Source organism: Zootoca vivipara, chromosome 2 (genome assembly GCF_963506605.1).
Source record: "Zootoca vivipara chromosome 2, rZooViv1.1, whole genome shotgun sequence".
Taxonomy (NCBI): Eukaryota; Metazoa; Chordata; class Lepidosauria; order Squamata; family Lacertidae; genus Zootoca; species Zootoca vivipara.
The window spans coordinates 86,740,421-86,760,789 of NC_083277.1; the positions used below are offsets into that span (position 1 = coordinate 86,740,421).

The 20,369-nt window shown below is 47.1% G+C and overlaps 1 protein-coding gene across 1 annotated transcript in view; it reads right to left on the reverse strand.

Annotated features, from left to right (window-relative positions):
- The window catches only part of LOC118079915 (heparan sulfate glucosamine 3-O-sulfotransferase 3B1-like), a 35,092-nt gene extending 26,465 nt beyond the window's left edge, over positions 1-8,627 (reverse strand). The window contains exon 1 of the mRNA XM_035104665.2: positions 7,988-8,627. Coding sequence (XP_034960556.2) covers positions 7,988-8,568 — 581 coding nt within the window. The 5' untranslated portion in view covers positions 8,569-8,627. The remainder of the gene's footprint in view (positions 1-7,987) is intronic.
- Between the last annotated feature and the right edge of the window lie 11,742 nt (positions 8,628-20,369).

The following is a 20,369-nucleotide window of genomic DNA, read 5'->3' on the forward strand; positions in this document are numbered from 1 at the left end:
TTCCCTCAAAATTAACACCATTTGGTACAAATATTCTTGAGATGTACAGATTGTGTAGTTTGCTATACTCTTAAAAGGCCAAACAGCATTGCACATTAACCATTTTCACAGTGCAAAAACTTGCGCTCACAAGTCTGGTAAGAGGTTGGTAGACTGTGTGTGTGCATATTTCAGCAAGTTACCCACAGCTCCAATTTTCACAACTGCTGCCACCCCCAAAAATTATATTAGGGTAACATAGTGATGGGGAAGTTAGGTTGAAAGCATTGTTCAAATACCAGGAAAGTTATTCTGAAGGTTTTAAGAAGCGTTCGATTACATAAAGAAAGTGATTGCATCCTTCAAGCTTAGCTGCAAAAAGGGCCATTTTCTCCCACCTTGCTTTTGTCCACAAGGATTCCGGAGTCAGTGCCGATGAGAGAGGAAAAACCCAGGAACTCTAGTGCTTGTAACTACTTAGCATTAATAGCTGGATCCAGTTTCCTTTCCTTTCCTTTCCTGCCGAAACATTTCTGCTCGAAGCCACTAAACAGAAATAGTATGTTCCAAAGACCTTCAGCTATCAGGCTGCTGTTTTTTTTGGAGTTCTGCAACAGAAGCCGGCATATTTTCAAAAAGAGTCATTGCTTGAAGTGTGAGGTTCAGCAATCTCTTCCCATTACAAACAACTGAGCAGAGAAAGATTGGGGTGGCATAAGATTTTAAGACTGAAAACAAAATTATTCTAGTTTAGCAATTGCGTACATTTTTACAAATGCAAAATAAAGGTAGGTGTGTGTGTTTTACCATTTAACTAAAGTTAACTAAAGTTGTGCACAAGTCAGAATACAAAAATGCATTCGGGTCTGAAATTTCTTCCTTGGAAACACATGCACACTTATCTGGAGAAGGTACAAATGAGCACAGCGGGGCTCAGCTTTGAACATCCATGCAATCCTAAACACACTTAGTAGAGGAGCACCACAATTCATACATGTCAAGATGAGTAGGGCTTAATCCCAGGCAAGCACGTTTAGGAGCACAACTTCAGTTTAATTAACTCTGTAAATGTGCTTAGGCTTGCAAAACTTCATGACAACATTTGTCAGAATATCACAGCATGTTCTTCAGAAGTCCCACTATGCTAGATGTTCTGAAATAAGCCAAATACAAAATAGATACCTCATAGTCTTAAGATCATTCTTATAATCACCACGATCTTTGCTTGGAGCCCCATATCTGTAACTGCATAATTACTAGCTTCAGAGAAGTAATTTTTTCCAGGAGGAAAACTCCTTGCATGTCTGCTGAAATGGCCTTAGACTAATAGATACATTAATTAAAACAAGAGGCATTTTATTCTGGTGAATCATTTAAGCCTAAGTAGTGTGGTTCTGCTAGTGCAGGCAATCCCATCCCTAAAGCAAAGTGTTCTCTTAAATATTGACTTATTCCACTTACTGGATCTGGGAATCTCATTTGCAATTAGCTGCGTACCCATTCTTTACATGGGAAGGATTAATCAACCATTTTACAGTCTAATTTAGGTCGCTAATTTAATACAGAACTCAAGATGCTTTAACATAATTTCGCTAATAAAACCATGACAGCCAGTTCCTTAGCCAGCCACACATAGTTCTTTTTTAAATGCTATGGATGCTATTGAGGATCAAACTTTTCCAACAATAGCTAAATAGATGCTGCAGATATTGAACACATTCCCTTCTCACTTTTACCCTGTTTAGCTGTTGCGAACTCAAGAGTTGTTTGCTGCCTTTGCCTAAGCAAAGTTGGGGATAATGCTGCTCTTTAGATCTCAGGAGCATTTCCATTTGAGATTACTGTTAACATTTTAACTCAGAAATTAAGGTGTAATTCAGTACACATTACTGAGGAATAAATACCACTGAATGCAACAAGGCTTACTTCTGAGCAGATATGTATATGTTTGCACTGTCTGAGGCTGAAAATGTCTTAGGTGTGTTACAGTGTGCCCCCCCCCAAGTCAGTTCTGATAAGGCACATATGGAAGCTTACTTGCTTTAAAACACACAACCATTTCTCAATACTGTAGTTCAAGGTGGCCAGCCTTGAAGTTAATCATAGATAACATTGAAAGCTTTGCAGTCAATATGAACAGAAAATCCCAAGGAGTTATTTCCTCCACTTCCCTTTAAGAGCCAACTGTTCCTGGCTAGGTTCTAATAGAGTTAGTTGACTAATTTGGGAATGCTTAACTGAGCAGACACACACAACCCCTACAATGCCTTGTTAAGTTTCACCAGAAACAGGGTCTTCCATAAGAATTTTTTAAAAAATAGTTTTTAAAAAAATTCTCCAAAATCCACAGCAATACCTTTAAGTAGGACCAACCAAAGTATCACAAAATTTTCACTTGGAAATTACTTTGAATGATGACACAAAATATGATAAAATGAATATTTTTAAAAAGCCTGTCATGGCAGTAACCAACCATCCTCATCAAAATTTGTAGATTTCAAATAGTCCAAGTGGCAGATCTCCTGCTGAAACATATCGCACAAGAGGTGAATTTGCTGACGATGAACACTTGCATCTCCCTTCAGAGGCAAGCCTTTTGCTAAAAAAATAATATCCTAAACTAGTCCCCTAATCCTGGTCACACTTCTGCATAAATGGCTTCCTCGGGTTGAGTTAGCTGCAATAAACTCATAGGCTTTGCAGAATTTGAAAAAAAGACATCTCATTTACTTCAATGGCTATATTACTGCAGTTTTCTCTTCCCCATAAAATCAAGTAAGTTGAATTAAGATTTGTGGCTATTATCTCAGTAATAATATAATTGTGCCATAGCCCAAAACTTGAGCAAATTCAGCTAGCAGAGCAGAGATAGGGTGGAGGGGTCCCATTAAAATGTAACCTATAGACTTACAATGGTCTGGTGGTCAATCCAGTAAAGAGGAAAAGTAGAAGCCATTCAAATTCAATAGTATACCAAGATCTTTAGGTTCTACTAACATGCTGTCACATTACATATCGCCAACTCTGAAGTTGCTTTGGCAAAATGGAGAAAGATAGCGTTCAAAATCATATGTCAGTTCAAGCACTTGGCAGTGGAGTTTTTACAAAGTTGAATCCAATTAATTGAAATGGGGCTTTCTTTTCTTTTCCTTTTTGAAAAGGAGGTGCCTACTTTTGAAAAGGCACGCATAGAGTTTAGTTTCTGTTAATATTTGGTTGCTGAAGGGAAGGGACATGGTTCTGTTTAAGAAAGCATTGTTTACAGCAGTAAGTTATACTCTAAACACCCTTTCTTGGAGGGGGGGATGCTGCTGAGTGAAATTAAAACCTACATTTAATTGATTGCAACTGTTAAAGTATTTTAAAGCAGAAATCGTTAATCTGCCACTCAAGCTCTTGCCTCAGTTTCACATCCCTCCCAGGTCTATTCTTGTTTACGTATCATGGCTTCCACTCACAAGTCACAGTCCCCAGCTGAACTACCATAAGACAATTTAGTCTTATTAAAACAGGACTAACACCCCAATCCAAGAGCTCGTTAAAATCATATAGGAGACTAAGATGGTTTAGTTTCAATAAGAATCAAATTGAAGTAACTCAGCTGAAAAATGGTTTGCCGTTGCTGCACGGGTAGTTTGTGTCACGTGACAACTTCACAGCAGCTTGAATTGTTTGTGAGAGAACCAAGCTATTTCTCAGCGTTTTCGTAGACAGTGATTTAACAAAACAAAGCCCACTATTAAAGCAGCATGTTGTGCGCTGCAGCTGAAATCAAGCTGCCCTTCATAATTCAGCTTCAACTCAAAGCAGTTCTAAGCTGGAGTCTTTCTTTATTTTCCAGAAAAAGGGGGGGGGGGAAGTTCCTAGGAAAATGTATGCCTCAATTCAAAAGAACATGTTTGTGTATATTGGTTTAGCTTAAGAAACTATCATTTGGCCTAACTACACATTGATTTTTCTCTTGCACAGAAGTCCTTCCTTTAAATAGCAGCAGATTGACTATTTGGCAAAGTGGGGGAGGAGGGGAGTAGAAGGGCTCAGTTGGGCCTTAATTAGGAAAACTGTTACATCCCTGTTAAATAAAAACTACCAGCCAGATGTAACTATTGCCATTTCAGCATGTCATCTCCTTTAAGGCAACATTGTTCCAGCTGACATAAAAGTGGCTTCAACTAAGCTTGGATACTATATGCAAGCCTTCCGGTCTTAAAAAGAGATGCTGCTACAAACAGTGCTGTTTTTATGCCCGTCTACTCAGGAGGAATCTCCAACAAACACAAAGTGACTTACTCCCAAGTAACTCTGCATACACTCAGCCAGTCTCAAGGAGAAAGAGTTGACCAGAGAGAGAGAAAATAAAAGGAGAAAAACAACAGGATTGTGCTGAATATGCCAAACAGGTAGAATCTCATGCTCCATGACTTGTGTGGCTGGAGGGAGGAAGAGAGGAAAGCTCATAAACCTAGTGCTAAACCCATTCCAGTTTCCTCAAGGATGCCAGAATATTCTTCTAGGCAATTAAGGTGGTCATATGTTTGGTTCCCATTCTTTCAACTAGCATCTTTCCAAGGCCTGCAACAATTGGACATCCGGCCAATCTGCATAATTCATATTTGCATAACCTGCAAACTTTTCCGATCAACACTGGCACTCCAGACTCTGCGCTTATCTAGAAAGGCCCAGCTTTTTAGAAACCATCCTGAAAATAAGACTGGCACCGAGAAAAGTGCAGACATGCACATTTGATCAAAAGGTGGTTGCATTAGCCAAAATCATGCCAAATGCAAAATAAAAATCCTGTAAAGTTGGAGTTCAATGGGAGGTAATTGTTACTTTAAATTAGTTACTTTAATACCTCTGTGAATGACAAACAGCACAGTCTTTCTTCCCAGCCACCTTACATGTTAATGCTTTTGAGTTTCATCATTTAACAAAACTGCACATCAAATGCACACCTTTAAGCATGTGGCTTTCCAGTGATTAAGTCCGCCCCCCTCAAATAGTTAAACCACTTAGGCAGAGTTGAGGAAGCGTTTTAAATGCAGGCTCCCATTCCATCCACCCAACCCGCAACTTCTAAGCTGCCGTAGATGAAAATTCCCTCCTAGTTTGGTCTTTAGCAACACTTAATGGTTTTTGTCTTCCTGACAGCTCTGCTCATTAGCTACAAGCAGTAGTTTGGGGAGGATCTTTTAGAAAACCTTGAACGCCGTCCCTCTGGATAACAGAGATCCGGCTCTCGGCTAACAAAATTAGCACTAGCCTCCCTAATCAAAGGCTATGGCGCTGGGCTGTGGGAGTGACAAAGGAGAGCCTGGGAGGAAGGAGCCGAGAAGACGTGGGCCAAGCACAGCCTGCCTACCAAACAAGCGACTTGATCCTCCTGCCAGAGCAGAAGGCAGGAAGCGCTTTCGCACTCTTGCTTACTTGGCCCACAATTCCTCCAGGAGCATTTGTGTGACCCTAAATGAGCGAAAAAGCTTGGCGTCTCCAAATACGTTTATATTGTGTCTTCTTCCCATTTTACTTTAAAAACAAATACATCTCAAATTTCCTTTACTGAAAGCAACAACTACATCTATTGATTGGTACACGTTAAAATTGTTGCCACTGTTCTTGGTCTTCCTTAATCAAACCCTTCTTCCCTGAGATGTTTTAAATTGTGTAATATTTAAAACAGAATGTTCTGAAAAACACACACACACAAACAGCAACTCGGCCATGTGCTCAGCATAGCAGGGGTTTGGATTTTGTATTTGTAATTTTTCCACCTCCCTGCACAGATTCACTCAAAGTTCTGCAAGCTGGGGGGGGGGTTGGGGGGGAGTGGAAGTCACCTGACTGAGTGCAGGGCTAGGAATGTAAAATCAAAACCATTTTTATTTATAACAGACAAGGCTCTCCCTCCAAGTTATCACCACCCTATAAATCAATGGACACCTCGACTGTACAAGGATTCATTTCCATGCACTGACACATGTTGCACAGACGACGACCGCATCCCATTACAGATGCTTCTGAGGCTTCTCTTCGCAGGTCTGCACTCAGTCCCCATGAAGTGCCGAAGGTCAGCGGACAGATCCGTTTAAAAAGTGCAGGGTGTTTTTTAAAAAAATCGCACCATCTCCCCCTCTCCCATACATCTGAAGGAGAGGAGAGAATCACCTGCCGCTGGCTTGAAAACTGGTGTCTACAGCACTTTCCTCTTTCCCCCATAAGGTAGCGGAGGATTTCTGCCCCCCCCCATCGCAAATAAAATTCTCCCCTTTAGCGGGAGGACAGAGAGATCAAGCTCGCAAGTCAAACCACACAGGAGGCTGATCTTAGACCCGCTTAAGAAAATCCGTTGCCTAAGATGTTCCGTTCCACCCTCTTTCTGCTCTCGTTTTGAACTCTGATTATTTTCCTGCATGCTCTCAATAGGACGTTTTTGTTTAAAATTTTCCCCCTTTCTTGCCCTCCCTAAAGACTCATTTCAAAGAGAAGCCCATCGGCCAAGGAGAGGAAGACAGACGGAGAAATGTGAAAGGCGCAAGAAGCTGCTGTTGAAAATGACAAGGAAGAGGGCGCGCAGGAGACGGAGTGGAGCCGCCGCTGTCTAGATTGGGAAGGGCAACTCTCTTTCTTCCAGTCCTGCAGAACTTAAACTCGGCGGGATCGGGTGAGTATGACCGCTACTACGAGGCCTTAAAACCATCCTCGCACCCCCAGAGGACGCGTGAAACTGCTCAAAGGACTCCACAACCATTCCAGATCTATTTGTAGTTTTAAATCCCAGGATCCTTAAAACGCACCCAATGGAGACGCGTTTGCTCCACAAAGCAGGTCTAGGAAAGTTATGGAAGCTTGACTTTCATTAGCGTTTGCAGAGATTCAGTCGGCACAGCGGATCGCCGGGCTCCCGTGTCAAAATAATAAGAATCCCGAGCGGGCTGGCGAACCAGGAGCTGCAGTGCTCCCTTTCGCCCAACAGAGCTCACTACCTCTCCGCGCACGGCAGGCGCCTTCAAACTCGCTCGCCGGCGCGCTGCTCAGATACGTGCGGACCTCACTGCCGTCTGAATGGGGCTGCGGGCTTTTCAGAAAGAGGGACTGGGGGTAGATCTAGAGCGAGTTCGGCTACGGCGCTTGGAACCGATTTGGAAGCGGGGGGAAGTTTCCTTTGCTGGCCCTCGGCTCCCACCCACTACCCTCCCAATACGCGCGCACACAAACAGCCCCCAATACAAACGCCTAGCGGAATTAATCCACGCCGGGGCTCCTGGGAACAATAACTGCAGGGCAGCCGAGCCTCACCCCGTCCATCATGAAGGTGACGGACACTTGATGCCTACACTGGAGGCCGCTCAGGGAGACCTTGGAGAGGCGACCCGAGCCTCGAAACAACACGGCTTGGAGAGGACCCTCGAGGCGGGCTCGGCCGGGAGGACCAGTGGCCTCCCTTGCTTACTTCCCACCTTGACCCACGCCAGTTAATTCCCGCTTCCACATCCACAGTTCCGGGCACATTTTCAACGCATCCCTCTTTCCGGGAAGGGAAAGCGGGGAGAAGGGGAAACCCTCGAACAAGTCGCGTCTAAACCCGTTACTTGGGAGTCAAAGCTACTCAAACTCCTAAGAGCTTCAGAGGTGGCTTTGACCGCGCGTACTGTTGGTGCAACGGAAAAGCAGGACGACTCGGCCCGGGTCTCTCTCTTACTTACCTTACCCGCTTACCCATCAACACCCAGTAACAGCCCTGTGTGTTTTGGGGGTGAAGTAAGCAGTAAACTGCTAGAGAGTTAAGCGAGTCGCATTCTCCCTAGGAGTGGGGCAGAGGGAAATCTCCCACTTTGGGTCGATAGAGACACGTGAACGGGTTGCCGTCCGTTCACACCCTGGTGGGCTCGTAGGGTCTCAGGGGGAGGCGAACTAAGCCTTCTGACCGGCTTCTAACGGCTCGCCCCCGACGAAGGGGGCGCCAGGCTACGCGAAAGGTCCGCGACGCTCTCCCCAAGGCCGGGCGTACCTGTACCAGGTGAGTCCCCGCTCGTAGTTGCGGTCGAAGAAGTGGGGCTCGGCGCCCACGGCTCTCACGTCGGGGTGCACCCGCAGGAACTCGAGCAGCGCCCTCGTGCCGCCCTTCTTCACGCCGATTATCACCGCCTGGGGCAGCCGCTTGGTGCCGGAGCCGTTGAGGAAGCTGGAGATGGGGCTGAGAGGAGAATCCACGGCAGCGCCGCCGTTGCTGTTGTTATTCCCCCCGTCGTCGTCCTCGTCGTCGTCCTCGTCGTCGTTTTCCTGCTCGGGACTCAGCTGGCCCTTGGAGCCCGGCGCCCGCAGCAGCAGCAGCTTGGAAAGCGCCGCGGGGTTGTGCGCCCGCCGGGCAGGAGGAGCCGAGCCGCGCAGCAGCAGGAGACCCGGCGCGGCGGAAGCGCACGCCCCGGCGGCGCACGAATAGAGCACGCAGAGCCACAAGGCGAGCATGGCGAAGAGCAGCAGCGCGAGCAGCCTCCTCCGCCCCGGCGGGGGAAGCAGCGGCGGCGAGGCAGGGGCGCCGGGGGCATCGGGGGGCAGGCGGGCGCCGCCGCTCAGGCGCAGCTGGCCCATAGGCTGCAGCCCGCGGGAGGCAACCCCGGCACCATGGCTCGCGGGGCCCGGACGGCGAGGCGAGCGCAGGAGGCGGCGGGAGGGGGGGGGGAGGCGAGGCGGCAGCAGCAGCGCTCTCTCGCTTCCCGTCTAGTCCCGCTCGCGGTTGCAGCGAGTGGCGAGCGCAGCAGCGCTACTTTGCCGGCCAGGCTGGAGCGCGGGAGGGCGGTGAGCAGGCGCGCCTGACTGGCACCCCTCGGAGCCTATAAGAGCCGCTCGCCGCATGGTAATTAGCCCCCTTTGGTGGAGCAAAGGCAGCCAATGGCTATCCGCACCGCCCCCGTGGGCGGGGAGCCGGGAACTGCGGGAGGCGATTAGCCATTCGTATTGGCTAATGAGCCGTTAAAGAGCCCGCGGCAGAGGAAAGGGGAGAGGGGGCCGCCGAGGCTGGCGAGCTGCTTCCGAGGCAGCTTCGCGGCAGACCAGACCAGACCAGACCTCCCCGTCGGGCATGCCGTGGTTTCCACGCGCCCGCCCCGTCCCTGCTGCGGAGATGATCTTACGGTGAAGAAGCAGCCAACGTGGCTTGGAGGCGTCGGAGACTGCGGAGTCAAGAAGGTTCTTCGAATAACTCATTGAATTTAGAGTTGGAAGGGACCACGCAGGTCATCTAGTTCAACTCCCTGCAATGCAGGAATCTTTTGTCCAACGTGAAGCTCGAACCCACGACCCTGAGATCTACTGACTGAGCTAACTCGAGGGAACCACGTGAACAAGTGCAATTGACCAAAGCCAAAGGATGGGAAGGAATCTCTTAGACAGGGCGGGATGGCTTTTCAGGCAGCTGTCCAGTGAACGCTGCTTCCCCTCTCATCTTTCTTGCGGGAAGTAAGAGCTCTAGCAAAACAGCACCCTGGTTTCTTTACCCGTACACACCAGCACCATCCACACATGCACACACACCCCCAAGCATATTATGTGGCTTAAAGGCTGCTGCAACCCAAAGCATATCAGTGGCATATAATTTGACACCCGTCTAACCGGGTTTGAGGGAGTGAGGTCAAGATCGCTTAAGGCCACTCGTTTCCGCTCAGTGACTCAGGGGCACGTCGAATAAACCAGCACAAAATCGTGGGACTTAGCTTCATCTCACGTGGGTCAAAGAGCCGGAAACGGCGAGATTTGGGACTGTGGGTGAGGTGAGGTGGAGATTCGGATTAGTAAAGGGAATCGAAGCTACCTGCTCCGGATTCACGGAGTCGGAGCGCACATGCGTGCGCGGCCTTGCCTTCTAGTGCACGAGGTACCACTGAGAGCAGGGTGTAAGGGGATGCTGTCACACTTAGGCCCTTGTCTCAGTGGGGCCGCGCACTCCTGCTCCGTCTGTCTGGCCGGTACAGCGCTCCGCTCCCACCTCAAACTGCGACACCTTCTGTAGCCCTGTCCCATGAGGCTAAGAAAGGGGGTTGCGCTCCTGCTAATACGGAGGTGATGATCTTCTCGAAAATAGAAATAAGAACTTAGTTTCGAACCTGTTCTGAGGAGGAGGAGGAGGAGGAGGAGGAGGAGGAGGAGGAGGAGGAGGAGGAGGAGGAGGAGGAGGAATTTTCTAAAAAGCGGGTTGAGCGCATCAAAGTCTGACCTTTGGGAGGATATTCGAGGGATGCCTCGCGAAGAGCCACCCTTCCTGGGTCCTGTCCCTTCCCATTCCCATCCAAACTTCTTGAAGTCCCTTTCCCATACAGGAGCACTGGGAAGGAGGCCTCGCCGCTGCCTCCCTCCCTCCCTCCTTGGGGAATTGAATGGCCCTCTTTTTCATCCTCAACCCTCTTCCGATTCCCCGCAAGGACTCCCTCTCCAGCCCACAGACAATGGCTTGTGCCAGACCTAAGAATGAAAACTTTGTGAAATGATGGGGTGGTGGGGACTTGATTCTCCAGAGCGCGCCTGCCTCCCGATCGATCTTCCCCTGGCAAACGATCTCTCAGATCCTCCCGTGTCCCCGAGCTATTTCCTCTCGAGTAGCACGACTTCCAGTGCATGACGTCTTTTGAAGAAGTCGGATGCAGACATTGGCTGCCTGCAGCATCGTTGCCTTTCTGCCAGGCTTCCAGCGTTTTCTTGGGAGATCCAGGGAAGGCGGGGGGGGGGGTAGGTGGGAATCGTCCGGTTTCTCTTCCATTTCCTGTAACTCCCACACTCCCAAGGAACTCGGCCCTTTTCTGTCATCCTCGGATCGCGGGGACTGCGCGGGGGCGGCTCATTCGCACATCCTGGGAGGAGGGCGGGAAGCCCCCCACGGCCACGAGGAAGGAGATTTGGAAGGTGACAGATGCTCTGTTCAAACGAACAGCAGGAAGAGCCCCGATCCATTCGAAGACGTGCCGGGCTTTAGGTTGGCTCGGAACTGAAAAGTAGCAACAATCACCACAAACACACACAGCGCTCGCCTTAGCTCTAAGTGCGTCACGATCGCATTGCCATTCTTACCGAACAAATCACTGCAGGACCGTATTACGCCAACTGATTCACAAGTCAAGTTACTTTTAAGGTTTCATTGCAATCCTATGCAAAGTTAGAAGCAGAACTGTAGTGAAATGAAGGCATGCATAACAGTGCGAGACCAGTTTCCACACCCAACGCTTCTGGAACTGCTTCGCCCTTCTTTTTTGCCACGTGCGGAACTTGTTCAAAACCCCTTTCTCATGGGACTTTAGCTTTATGAAGATGCCCTAAATCTCTCTCTCTCTGTGTGTGTGTGTGTGTGACCCCTTCTTAAGTAAAATAAAACTAAAAACCACAACAACTCACTTACTATTTAGTGTGCCTATTTCCATATAAAAAGCCGTGAGCAAATCGAACGTACATAACATGGAAACGTCGGTGACACAGAACGGAGATGCGCTACAGCTGGTTTCTTATGAAGCCGCGCTTTTGCCGCGGAAGTTTCCAAGCACTTTAAGCAGAAATGGATCGAGGCTAAAACCGCGAAGCTTCCTTCCAAGCAGCTCGTTTTGCTCAAATCATACTTTGAGTAAAGTACTTCGGCTTGACTGAGGTGGACAGTAGGATTTTCCACCCATGCCGATTTACTTCTGAACTCGGAGGTGATCTTCCACTGAAAAGTCAACTAGGAACAAGTGAGCCGAAGAATTCGAACTGTCATTACTTAGGAGTAATATCGGCCCAATATAAATCTCATTTGCTCATGTGCTTATTTAGAACTGGCGTCCAAAATAACAAGGAAGGGGTGCGGGGAATTGTCAAGATGTGTTAACTGATCCTTGTTTTTTTTATAATTTGTATTATTGTAGCATTATGGTTTATTCGAAATGGAGGGAGGAATATCAGAAAGTGGAAAACTTTTACAAGAAAAAACAACTCTTATTTTTATTTCTGCCCCTGTGACGTCTTCCAGCGTTGGGACTTAAATCACTCCAGAACATTTTCTATGGTGCCGACGGGATAAGGAGAGACAGCTAGGGGGGGGGGAAGTCTCTCTGTTCTAGAGGGGCAGAAAGTTCGCTGTTCTTTGAGCCCAACCTCTGGAAATAATTTGGATTTTATTTTATTTATATTTACTGCCCTCTTTCTTGGTCAGGTCCTAGAAGTTCCAATTTCCCTCATATTCAACTGCCATGTACAATCTACTTTCTGATCTAAGCCGCATGTGTTTTACACAAGCACATACACACAAGTTTTCTGCAAAAAGATATTCGATTGTCCCCAATGAAGTCACCGGGACCTGCTTCCGAGTAAACATGGTTAGGATCCTGTAGTTAGCCGAACTTGTGCAGGATCCTAAGGACACCAACCTCCCCATCCTTGCCACGTTTTCCCCGAAATAAATTCCCCTGAACTCAACAGGGCTTTCTTTACTTCAGAGGGGAGAAAAAATAACGTCTGCTTTGCAGCCACGTCCCGTCCACTGGAGTCGGAAGGATTTTTTTCAGTAAAGGCGCTTAAAATGTGAAAAGGGGGCTGTGTAAGCCGTCCAAATTCTCTCGCGCAGGAGGACGCGCCGTCGCCTAATAGATTTCAGTGTCCGGGCTGAAAGTGTGCGGGGGGGGAGGGCTCACTTCGAAGTGTCCCCTAGTCTTCCTTGTTTCGTGGGGCGGGAAGGGACAGGCTTAAAAGCTAGGGACTGTACAACCGGTATAATTCGGATCCGCTTCTAACCACTGTCAATGGACTTCTTGTCAAGGGGGAAAGATTGCATCGCGTCGATAGTGGCGCAACTTGCCTTCGAGGATGGGGGACGTCTTCGGTGCCGATTTGGGGGCATGATTACAGAGCCCCCCACGCAGTAGGATGAGTAGAGAGCCCCCCCAAATACATTTTGAGGCATAGAGGAGTGGGGTAGTAATAAGAGATCCCATTAAGATGAAAATCATCTCATTGCCTCACAGGGACATCGCGGAGGACAAAAATGCAAAAAAGAACAAAAAATTAGTGAAATGATAGCCTTCTCTCAGCTTATTTTTCTTCTTCTCAAAAAGTCAATTGACTGCGCTAGATGAGACTCGGGGCAACCCCCGCCCCCCAACGATCCCGTGGTTACCGCTGGTGTGGAAGCGAAGCAAAGCCGAATCGGATTCTGTTTAAATAGAAGTCTGCTGCAAGCTCCCAGCGAACATTAAAATGAAGACAATAAATGCGCCGAAGGGAGTGAGCGGGAAGGGGTGTGTGCACATGCAGAGTGGGGTTGAACCAGATTGGAAGGGAAATTCAGTTCCCTGTGATCCGAATCTTCTGTGGTGGCAACATTTTCAGAATGACAAAAGGCTCCCCGCAAGTTTTCAGAGGGAGAGAAGTTTCTCTCTCCCCTCCGTCAACCCTCTTTTTGGAGTGAAAGAAATTTTATGGGTCGCCAAAGCTTGGAGAGGGTGGGGGGCAAGCGTGAACTTTCCAACTGAGTCGACAAAAGCTGGTAATCACGAACAGACTCTCTCAAATGAAAACCCCAGCAAAGTGAAGTTCTTTCAGGATAGTCTAACGATTTCACTCTTGGAAAGAAATTGCAAGAGTGCGCTCTGGAATGAAGAAACCAATCCTTGTTTCCCCGCACCTCCAAATACCACACACCAATCTTTCGCTCAATTTAACTCCATTCTCAAGATGCCCCAAAGGTGTTCCTAATTTTCACATTAGCTGCAATCCTCAGCGTATTAGCCCTGCCCTAAATCCCCCTATCTCAATGGGATTTGACTCCCCAGCCGTGGCGATCGGGATTGCAGCTCTGGTTCCCTCCCCTCCCCAGCCTGTTTAGGAGAAAAAACACTTCGCTTTCCTTCGAGAAATGGGAAGATATTTGTATTTCATTGTCCAGCAGTCCTCAGTTTCTCAGGAACTTGACAACAATAATCCTTTTAAAAGTGGGGGGAAGGCGAAAGGGGCATCTCCACTCAAAGAGCACAAGGGGATGAGGAGCCCCAGAAGATCACGATTCATTAAGATCCTTTCAAAGTGAGGAGATCAAAGAGAAATGGAATCCGTTGATCCAAATTTGCACAGCTCCCTCACTCATAAGGATCTTGCTTCTTCCCTTCCTTGGCAGGAAAACTGACTTTTAATTTCTTGGGGTTTTTCGAAGGAAACGATTGAGAATTTTCTCTCTCTCTCTCTCCCTGACTTTATTTTTATTTTTAAAATATTGAGCCTGTGGAAAAAGTTGCGTGTGTGTGTGTGTGTGAAAGAGAGATCATGTTTGAGTGAAAGACTTGCAGGTATCCAGAATCGACATTTGGGCGTAAGGAATGCGTCTGGATACGCGAAAGGGTTTGCGCACAAGTTTGTGCGAAACTTCGTCCATAGTTGCCAAGTTTTCCCTTTTCTCACGAGGAAGCCTATTCAGCATAAGGGAATTTCCCTTAAAAAGGGGGATAACTTGGCAGCTATGACTTCGTCGGCATTGGAGGGACTTTGTACAAAATAAAGGGCCATTCTACACACGCACTTTATGGGGTTGTTGCTGTTTTCCATGTTTCGGCGTGTTGCCACACGACTTCGTCATTATTCCGCTACTATTCCGGAAAATCTTACTCAAAAGGACGCTTTTTCTTCCCTCCCCGCCATCTGACATCTGTCAAAGATCGGGAACGGATCCTCAAGATTTTCTTTAGCGTGGCATGTGCATAAGCCACCAGCTCACTTTCTGTGGGGATGATGAGTGGTGGGTGTGGTTTCGAGTCATCTGTTTTGCGCCTCTTTCCTGTGCCAGTCCTTCAGTCGGGAGGAGAGACAAGACAGGTAGCGAAGGGAGTTCGGGGATTAGCTCAGGCGGACATTTCTTCTCACCTCTCATGCGGTTAGAATTCCAGTAATACTAGGCAATATATATAAGCAAAGCATAAGACGCCCAACAATGCTAAAAAGTTATTCCCACGAAATGCTCACAGCTCCTGCTGGCTGGAGGAACACGAGGTGGGACTACAGACCCAGAACTTTCCCCAACTTGAGCACAACCGACCATTAGTGTGGAAGAGAAAACCTTCCCTCACTCTCCCATAACAGCTACATGTGACCAAAGGTGCAGACAGACAGCTCCGAATTCACTCAAAAACGTTGGTTCAAAGGGCATAGGGCAACGTTGCCAATGTGACTAGTAAGTGCAGAAAGGCCCGAACAATTTGCGGGTGAAATGTCTTGGAGTGTGGGTTTACGGATAAGTGACAGAAGAGGCGTTCCTGGCGGAACAAGAAGGGCTGGTAGGTACTCACTGCTGTGGACACCGCTTGGCACTTGAGGGTGGCGCTTACAGATTTCGGTGCAAGTCAGTTCCCTGGAAGATCGCGATCCGAAAACCACGCCCTAGGCAGCAGCGGTGGCGGGGTATGCCTACCCAGCCTGATCCTAGGCACTCTTACTCAGAAGTAAGCGCCACTGAGTTGTGGACAAATGTGCACGTGATCGCAGCTGTTCAGCAAACGTGCCTAAATCTTAGATATAGTTGAGATTCCTGCATTGCAGGAAGGGAGGGGGTGTTATGTGGGAGGGAGGGGGTTATTGTTTTGCTGTTTTTGTTTTAATTATTTACCTGTGTTTTTTATCTTGTATTTTATTATGTGAAGCGCCCTGAGATCTTGTGAGGAAGGGCGACATATAAATGTATAAAATAATAATAATTCCAGGGAGTTGGGCTAGCTAGATGATCTCATTTGTCTTCTTTCTACAGGGCATGTCCTCTCTTTCGTGGGTAGAGTCGTCGTAGCCATCCAGAGTGAAAAGTTTAAGTCGGCAAATCATGTGTCTTCTTTTTTGCTCTTCAAAATATGGCAATCCCAGCTGCTGCCCATCACTTCAATCTTTAGCTCTGCGAGCGCTTCCTTGCAAGGAAATCCCACTGATCGCAACGGGGCGTGTTCCCAAGTAACTGTACACAGAATCGTAAGGACAAAAGCGCCTTTTCTTCCGAAATATGTTCCCGGGAATAGCTGGGGAGCGCTTTCGCTCCCAGTACTTCGGTGTCAAAGGGGAGGGCCTCGCTTCCGCGCCAGAATTTGTGCACACCCACGTTAAGTCTGGATCGTGCGCTCCACCGTTTGAACGCACCGGTCCTGCCAGGAGTCATTCCTAATGCATGATGAAGCTGGCACCGTCATCAGTCCGTAGAGACTCACTCAAGGCAGCTTCCAGAGGAGGAAGGGACCGCTTCAGTTTGGTTCAGCTCATCTCATCTCCTGGCCGTCAACACAAAACGAACAGGCGTCCCTGAGCCAGTTTCAACACTCTCTGCGGGTGGGAAAAAACGAAGCAGAGATTCTCTCCTATTTTCCTCCGGAGTGGTGCTGAGATACTGGGAAAGGGGGTGGTGCGCGGAACGGCACTCGCGAGAGGCCTCCCGAGGTAGATCAGTTACAGCCTTGCAGATCAGCAGCTGGACTTTCTTTTCCGACAGGAAAGTCAAACCCACCCCAGTCCCTGGCCAAGCAGCCCTTTGTAGCCTGGGATGAATGTGGCAGTGGAGGGTGTGTGTGTTCTGACGTCAACTTGCAGGTGCCCTTCCTTAGCAGCAAACTCACCCTGCTTGGGCTTGACCTTCCTTTTGCTAGAGCAAGTGGGCATGAGTACCGTGTTCTTTACAATATTGCCTTTATAGAAAATAATATTAGCCTTGTGGACAGTTTGTAAAATTCACTGGCGATCTGGTTAGGGGCTGTGCAAGTTGGCTCCTTTCCCCCCAGGAATGATTCATGGCTAACAGACTCCCAGTGCAATGCAAAGGCTTCCTCCGCCCTGGCTCTGTTGCACAGGCTGCAGGCACAGAGACTTTTCAGAGACTCCAGGCCAATTCTTCAGAGCTCCAATTGGCCCTGAAGACATATATCTTTTGGCTTTTTGGAGGACATCCCTCCCATTACCATTTAACAGATTTCCTGGCCAGCATCTGGATCCTTTCCTGTAACTTCTCTCTTTAGAAATGGGCCATGGCTCTTCTTTAGATGGGCCATTTGGAGGGCAGCTTTATTCCAGGAGTTTATTGGGGCATGTGGAACCACCTTCTGCCTTCTTTCTTTGCCTGGAAGCATAGGGAGCTAATCACACCATCTCCAAGAGGCAGGAAGTGACAGAAGAGGTTCATTTCATTTTTCTAGAAAAGCCCAGGAAGGCTTGCCCAATATATTCAATCCTTCTGGACAGCAGTCCTGCAAGAGATATGCAAAATAACTAAACAGGTATTAGAATTCACCCCAGAACTGGCCCTACTGAACATCTTCCAAGCTCACAATGACCACTCACATTATACAGAGCTTATAACCCACCTTCTCTCAGCAGCCAGAAGGCTCATAGCCGGACACCGGAGAGGCCTGTCAGGAGTAAACAAGGACCAATGGTATCAAATTGTATGGGAAACAGCCTTATCAGAAAAGCTAACCAATAAATTGAAACTGTCATGGGGATGATGGGGACAAATAGAAGTGGACACCTTCACCCAAGTATGGCTCCCCTTTATCACATCACACCCCAACAAGACAACAACAAGAATCCACTGACAGCATATAAATCAGGCATCCCCAAACTGTGGCCCTCCAGATGTTTTGGCCTACAACTCCCATGATCCCTAGCTAACAGGACCAATGGTCAGGGATGATGGGAATTGTAGTCCAAAACATCTGGAGGGCCGAAGTTTGGGGATGCCTGATATAAATAAATCTGGTTTACCTGACCCAACAAGCCCTCCCCCCTCACAAATGAAAAAAAAACTCGCTGCAGCCAACCACAGACAACCAACCACACCCTGCCCCCCAAAACCTCTCACTACCAAGGAAATGTAATAAACAAATAGAAAGAGAACCTACCCAATTGACGCCAACACAAAACCCCACCCATACACTATATAAAAAAATATAAGCCTCACCACTCTTTTTCCCCAGCCTTATACTGTACTCAACACTAATGTGTCACAACAAATGTAACTGATTTGTAAGAAAGACTGTACAGCCTGAAAAAAGAGACAAGGCATGTGCTTTTGTAAACCAAGAAAAGCTTTAATGAAAAAGAAAAAGAAAAGCTTCTGATTGAACCAAAGCTTTTCAAATCGGGTATCATCAAATCTCAAATTGTGCAACAAGAAAAATATGTGGTTAGAAAACTTTCACGCTGTGGATGGATTGAGTTGCAGCTGATCTGTGTATTTGATCCCAGTTGAGGTCTGGTGCAAAAAGACATGTTAAAACAATTTAAGGCTACAGTTGTGAGTGCAGGTTTACTTCTGAGTAATGATACACAGCGATCATGCAGCAAACTGGTTCCAACTTCCATATGTTCTTCACGTGGCCATTCTTTTTGGTTGTATGCAGTACACAGATGGACCTGGGGCTCCCTGGTCACTTGAGGAATGATTCAGTTTGTCTTTCACAATTTATATGAGTCTTTTGTAGGCATGGAAGTTCGCAGCCTAATCTAATATTAGATTATTATTTGCCCCCCCCCTTTTCTCCAGTACTTTCCTCAGCCTCCAAGTGGCTAACATAAAATCCCAATCTGGAACAATAAAGGGAAAGAGGTCGACATGACTTTGTATTTGTTTGCTTAGATAGGGTTGATTGGCAAGTCTGCGCTTTATTTAGTCATTTCTGTAGGATTTGACCTAGTCTGATTGTTATTTAAGGTGGCTGTTTGATCAAACATGTTAAAGAGTGAATTGGGAGCTAATTATTTGCATCTTTTGTCTCATGTCTTTGTTATTAGAATGTGAATGTGTGTTTTTTTTCCCCTTTCACACTAATGGCGGGTTGTGTCTTAACTGAGAAAAGTCCTGTGCCTATCCTCACACCTCTCACATACCCTCATGTTCCTCCAGCCAGTGGAAGAGAAAGGGAGTCTCAGGTCAGGAATCACTTACTCAGCAGCCCCATCCAGGGATTAAGTAAGTACTATAGCAGGGGTAGCCAACTTCCAAGAGACTGCGATCAACAGTGATACCTCCGGTTAAGAAATTAATTCGTTCCGGAGGTCCGTTCTTAACCTGAAACTGTTCTTAACCTGAAGCACCACTTTAGCTAATGGGGCCTCCTGCTGCCACTGCGCTGCCGCCACACGATTTCTGTTCTCACCCTGAAGCAAAGTTCTTAACCTGAGGTACTATTTCTGGGTTAGTGGAGTCTGTAACCTGAAGCGTTTGTAACCTGAAGCGTTTGTAACCCGAGGTTCCACTGTACTCACAGAGTTAAAAACTGGCAGTTATCTACCCCCTTTTGGGAGGTTCATGTAAAAGTTGTTGAGCTTCCTTAGGGAAGAGGAAAGCGATGTTGAGCTTTTTCTTTCTTTCTTTTTTTAGGAAGGAAAGCCCTGTTTTTGGTGGTTCAGGTCATTTTAGGGATGCAGGGCAAAAATGTTGAGCTTTATTTTAGGGGAGCCTATGTTTTTTAGCTTCTTTGGGGGGAGCCACTGATCCACTGGTGATCTACACAGATGTCCAGTGATCTACCGGTAGATCACGATCTACCTGTTGGACATGCCTCTACTATAGAATTGAGCTGGTGTTTATTACCACCCACATTTTCCTTAGCCCTCTACATCTCCTGGCTCCCCCAATCCATCCCTGGAGTGAGCTGTACTGTTGTTCTTTTGATATGCATTTGGACCGACTCTCAATGCTCTTAAGAATGGGTATGAGACAAAGTGCCTATTGCATTATTTCCTTTCATATGTTGATCTAAGCAGCCTGGAATGAGCTAATTCATACTAACTAATTTATTGAATTAATTCAAAAAGAAAATCTCTAAATTACATCTGAAAGGAGTTCTTATAATTTCTGGGTGAACTGAATGTGAATTAAGTTCCTATTGTGATGGAACTTTGGGTAATTTTAAATTCAATTCAACGCCCGCCCACCCATCCACCCGGGTTTCATCACACTTAACTCTTGTGTTTGACTGCAGCCACTGTGCCTACTATTTGTACCTGAGAACTGATGCTGCTGTTTAAGCTTAAATAGTACAATCACTGGGAAAATAAATGACAACATTGTTCACATTACACTCCATGTGCATTCAGGTGGTTTCTTAGTTTGCTTAACCTTATTTTAAACTTTAGCTGGAGAAAATGGCGAGTACCATATGAATGAATTGTGAATTGAACTCAAATTGAATTAGTTCTTTTTTGAAGGAGGCAAACTTGAACTGGACTGAATTTCCTTTTGGAGGACATGAAATGGAAATGAAACTAATTCCCTTTCAGAATTTGCTGTCCAAGCCCTGGGTTTGCCTAAAAACAGAGCAGCATTTGCTCTGATTCTGGTAGAACGAGGGCTGATATCTATGTTTCAGCCACTATGTGGCTGTTGTAATGGACTGAATCAGTGGGCTGTAATACTCCAT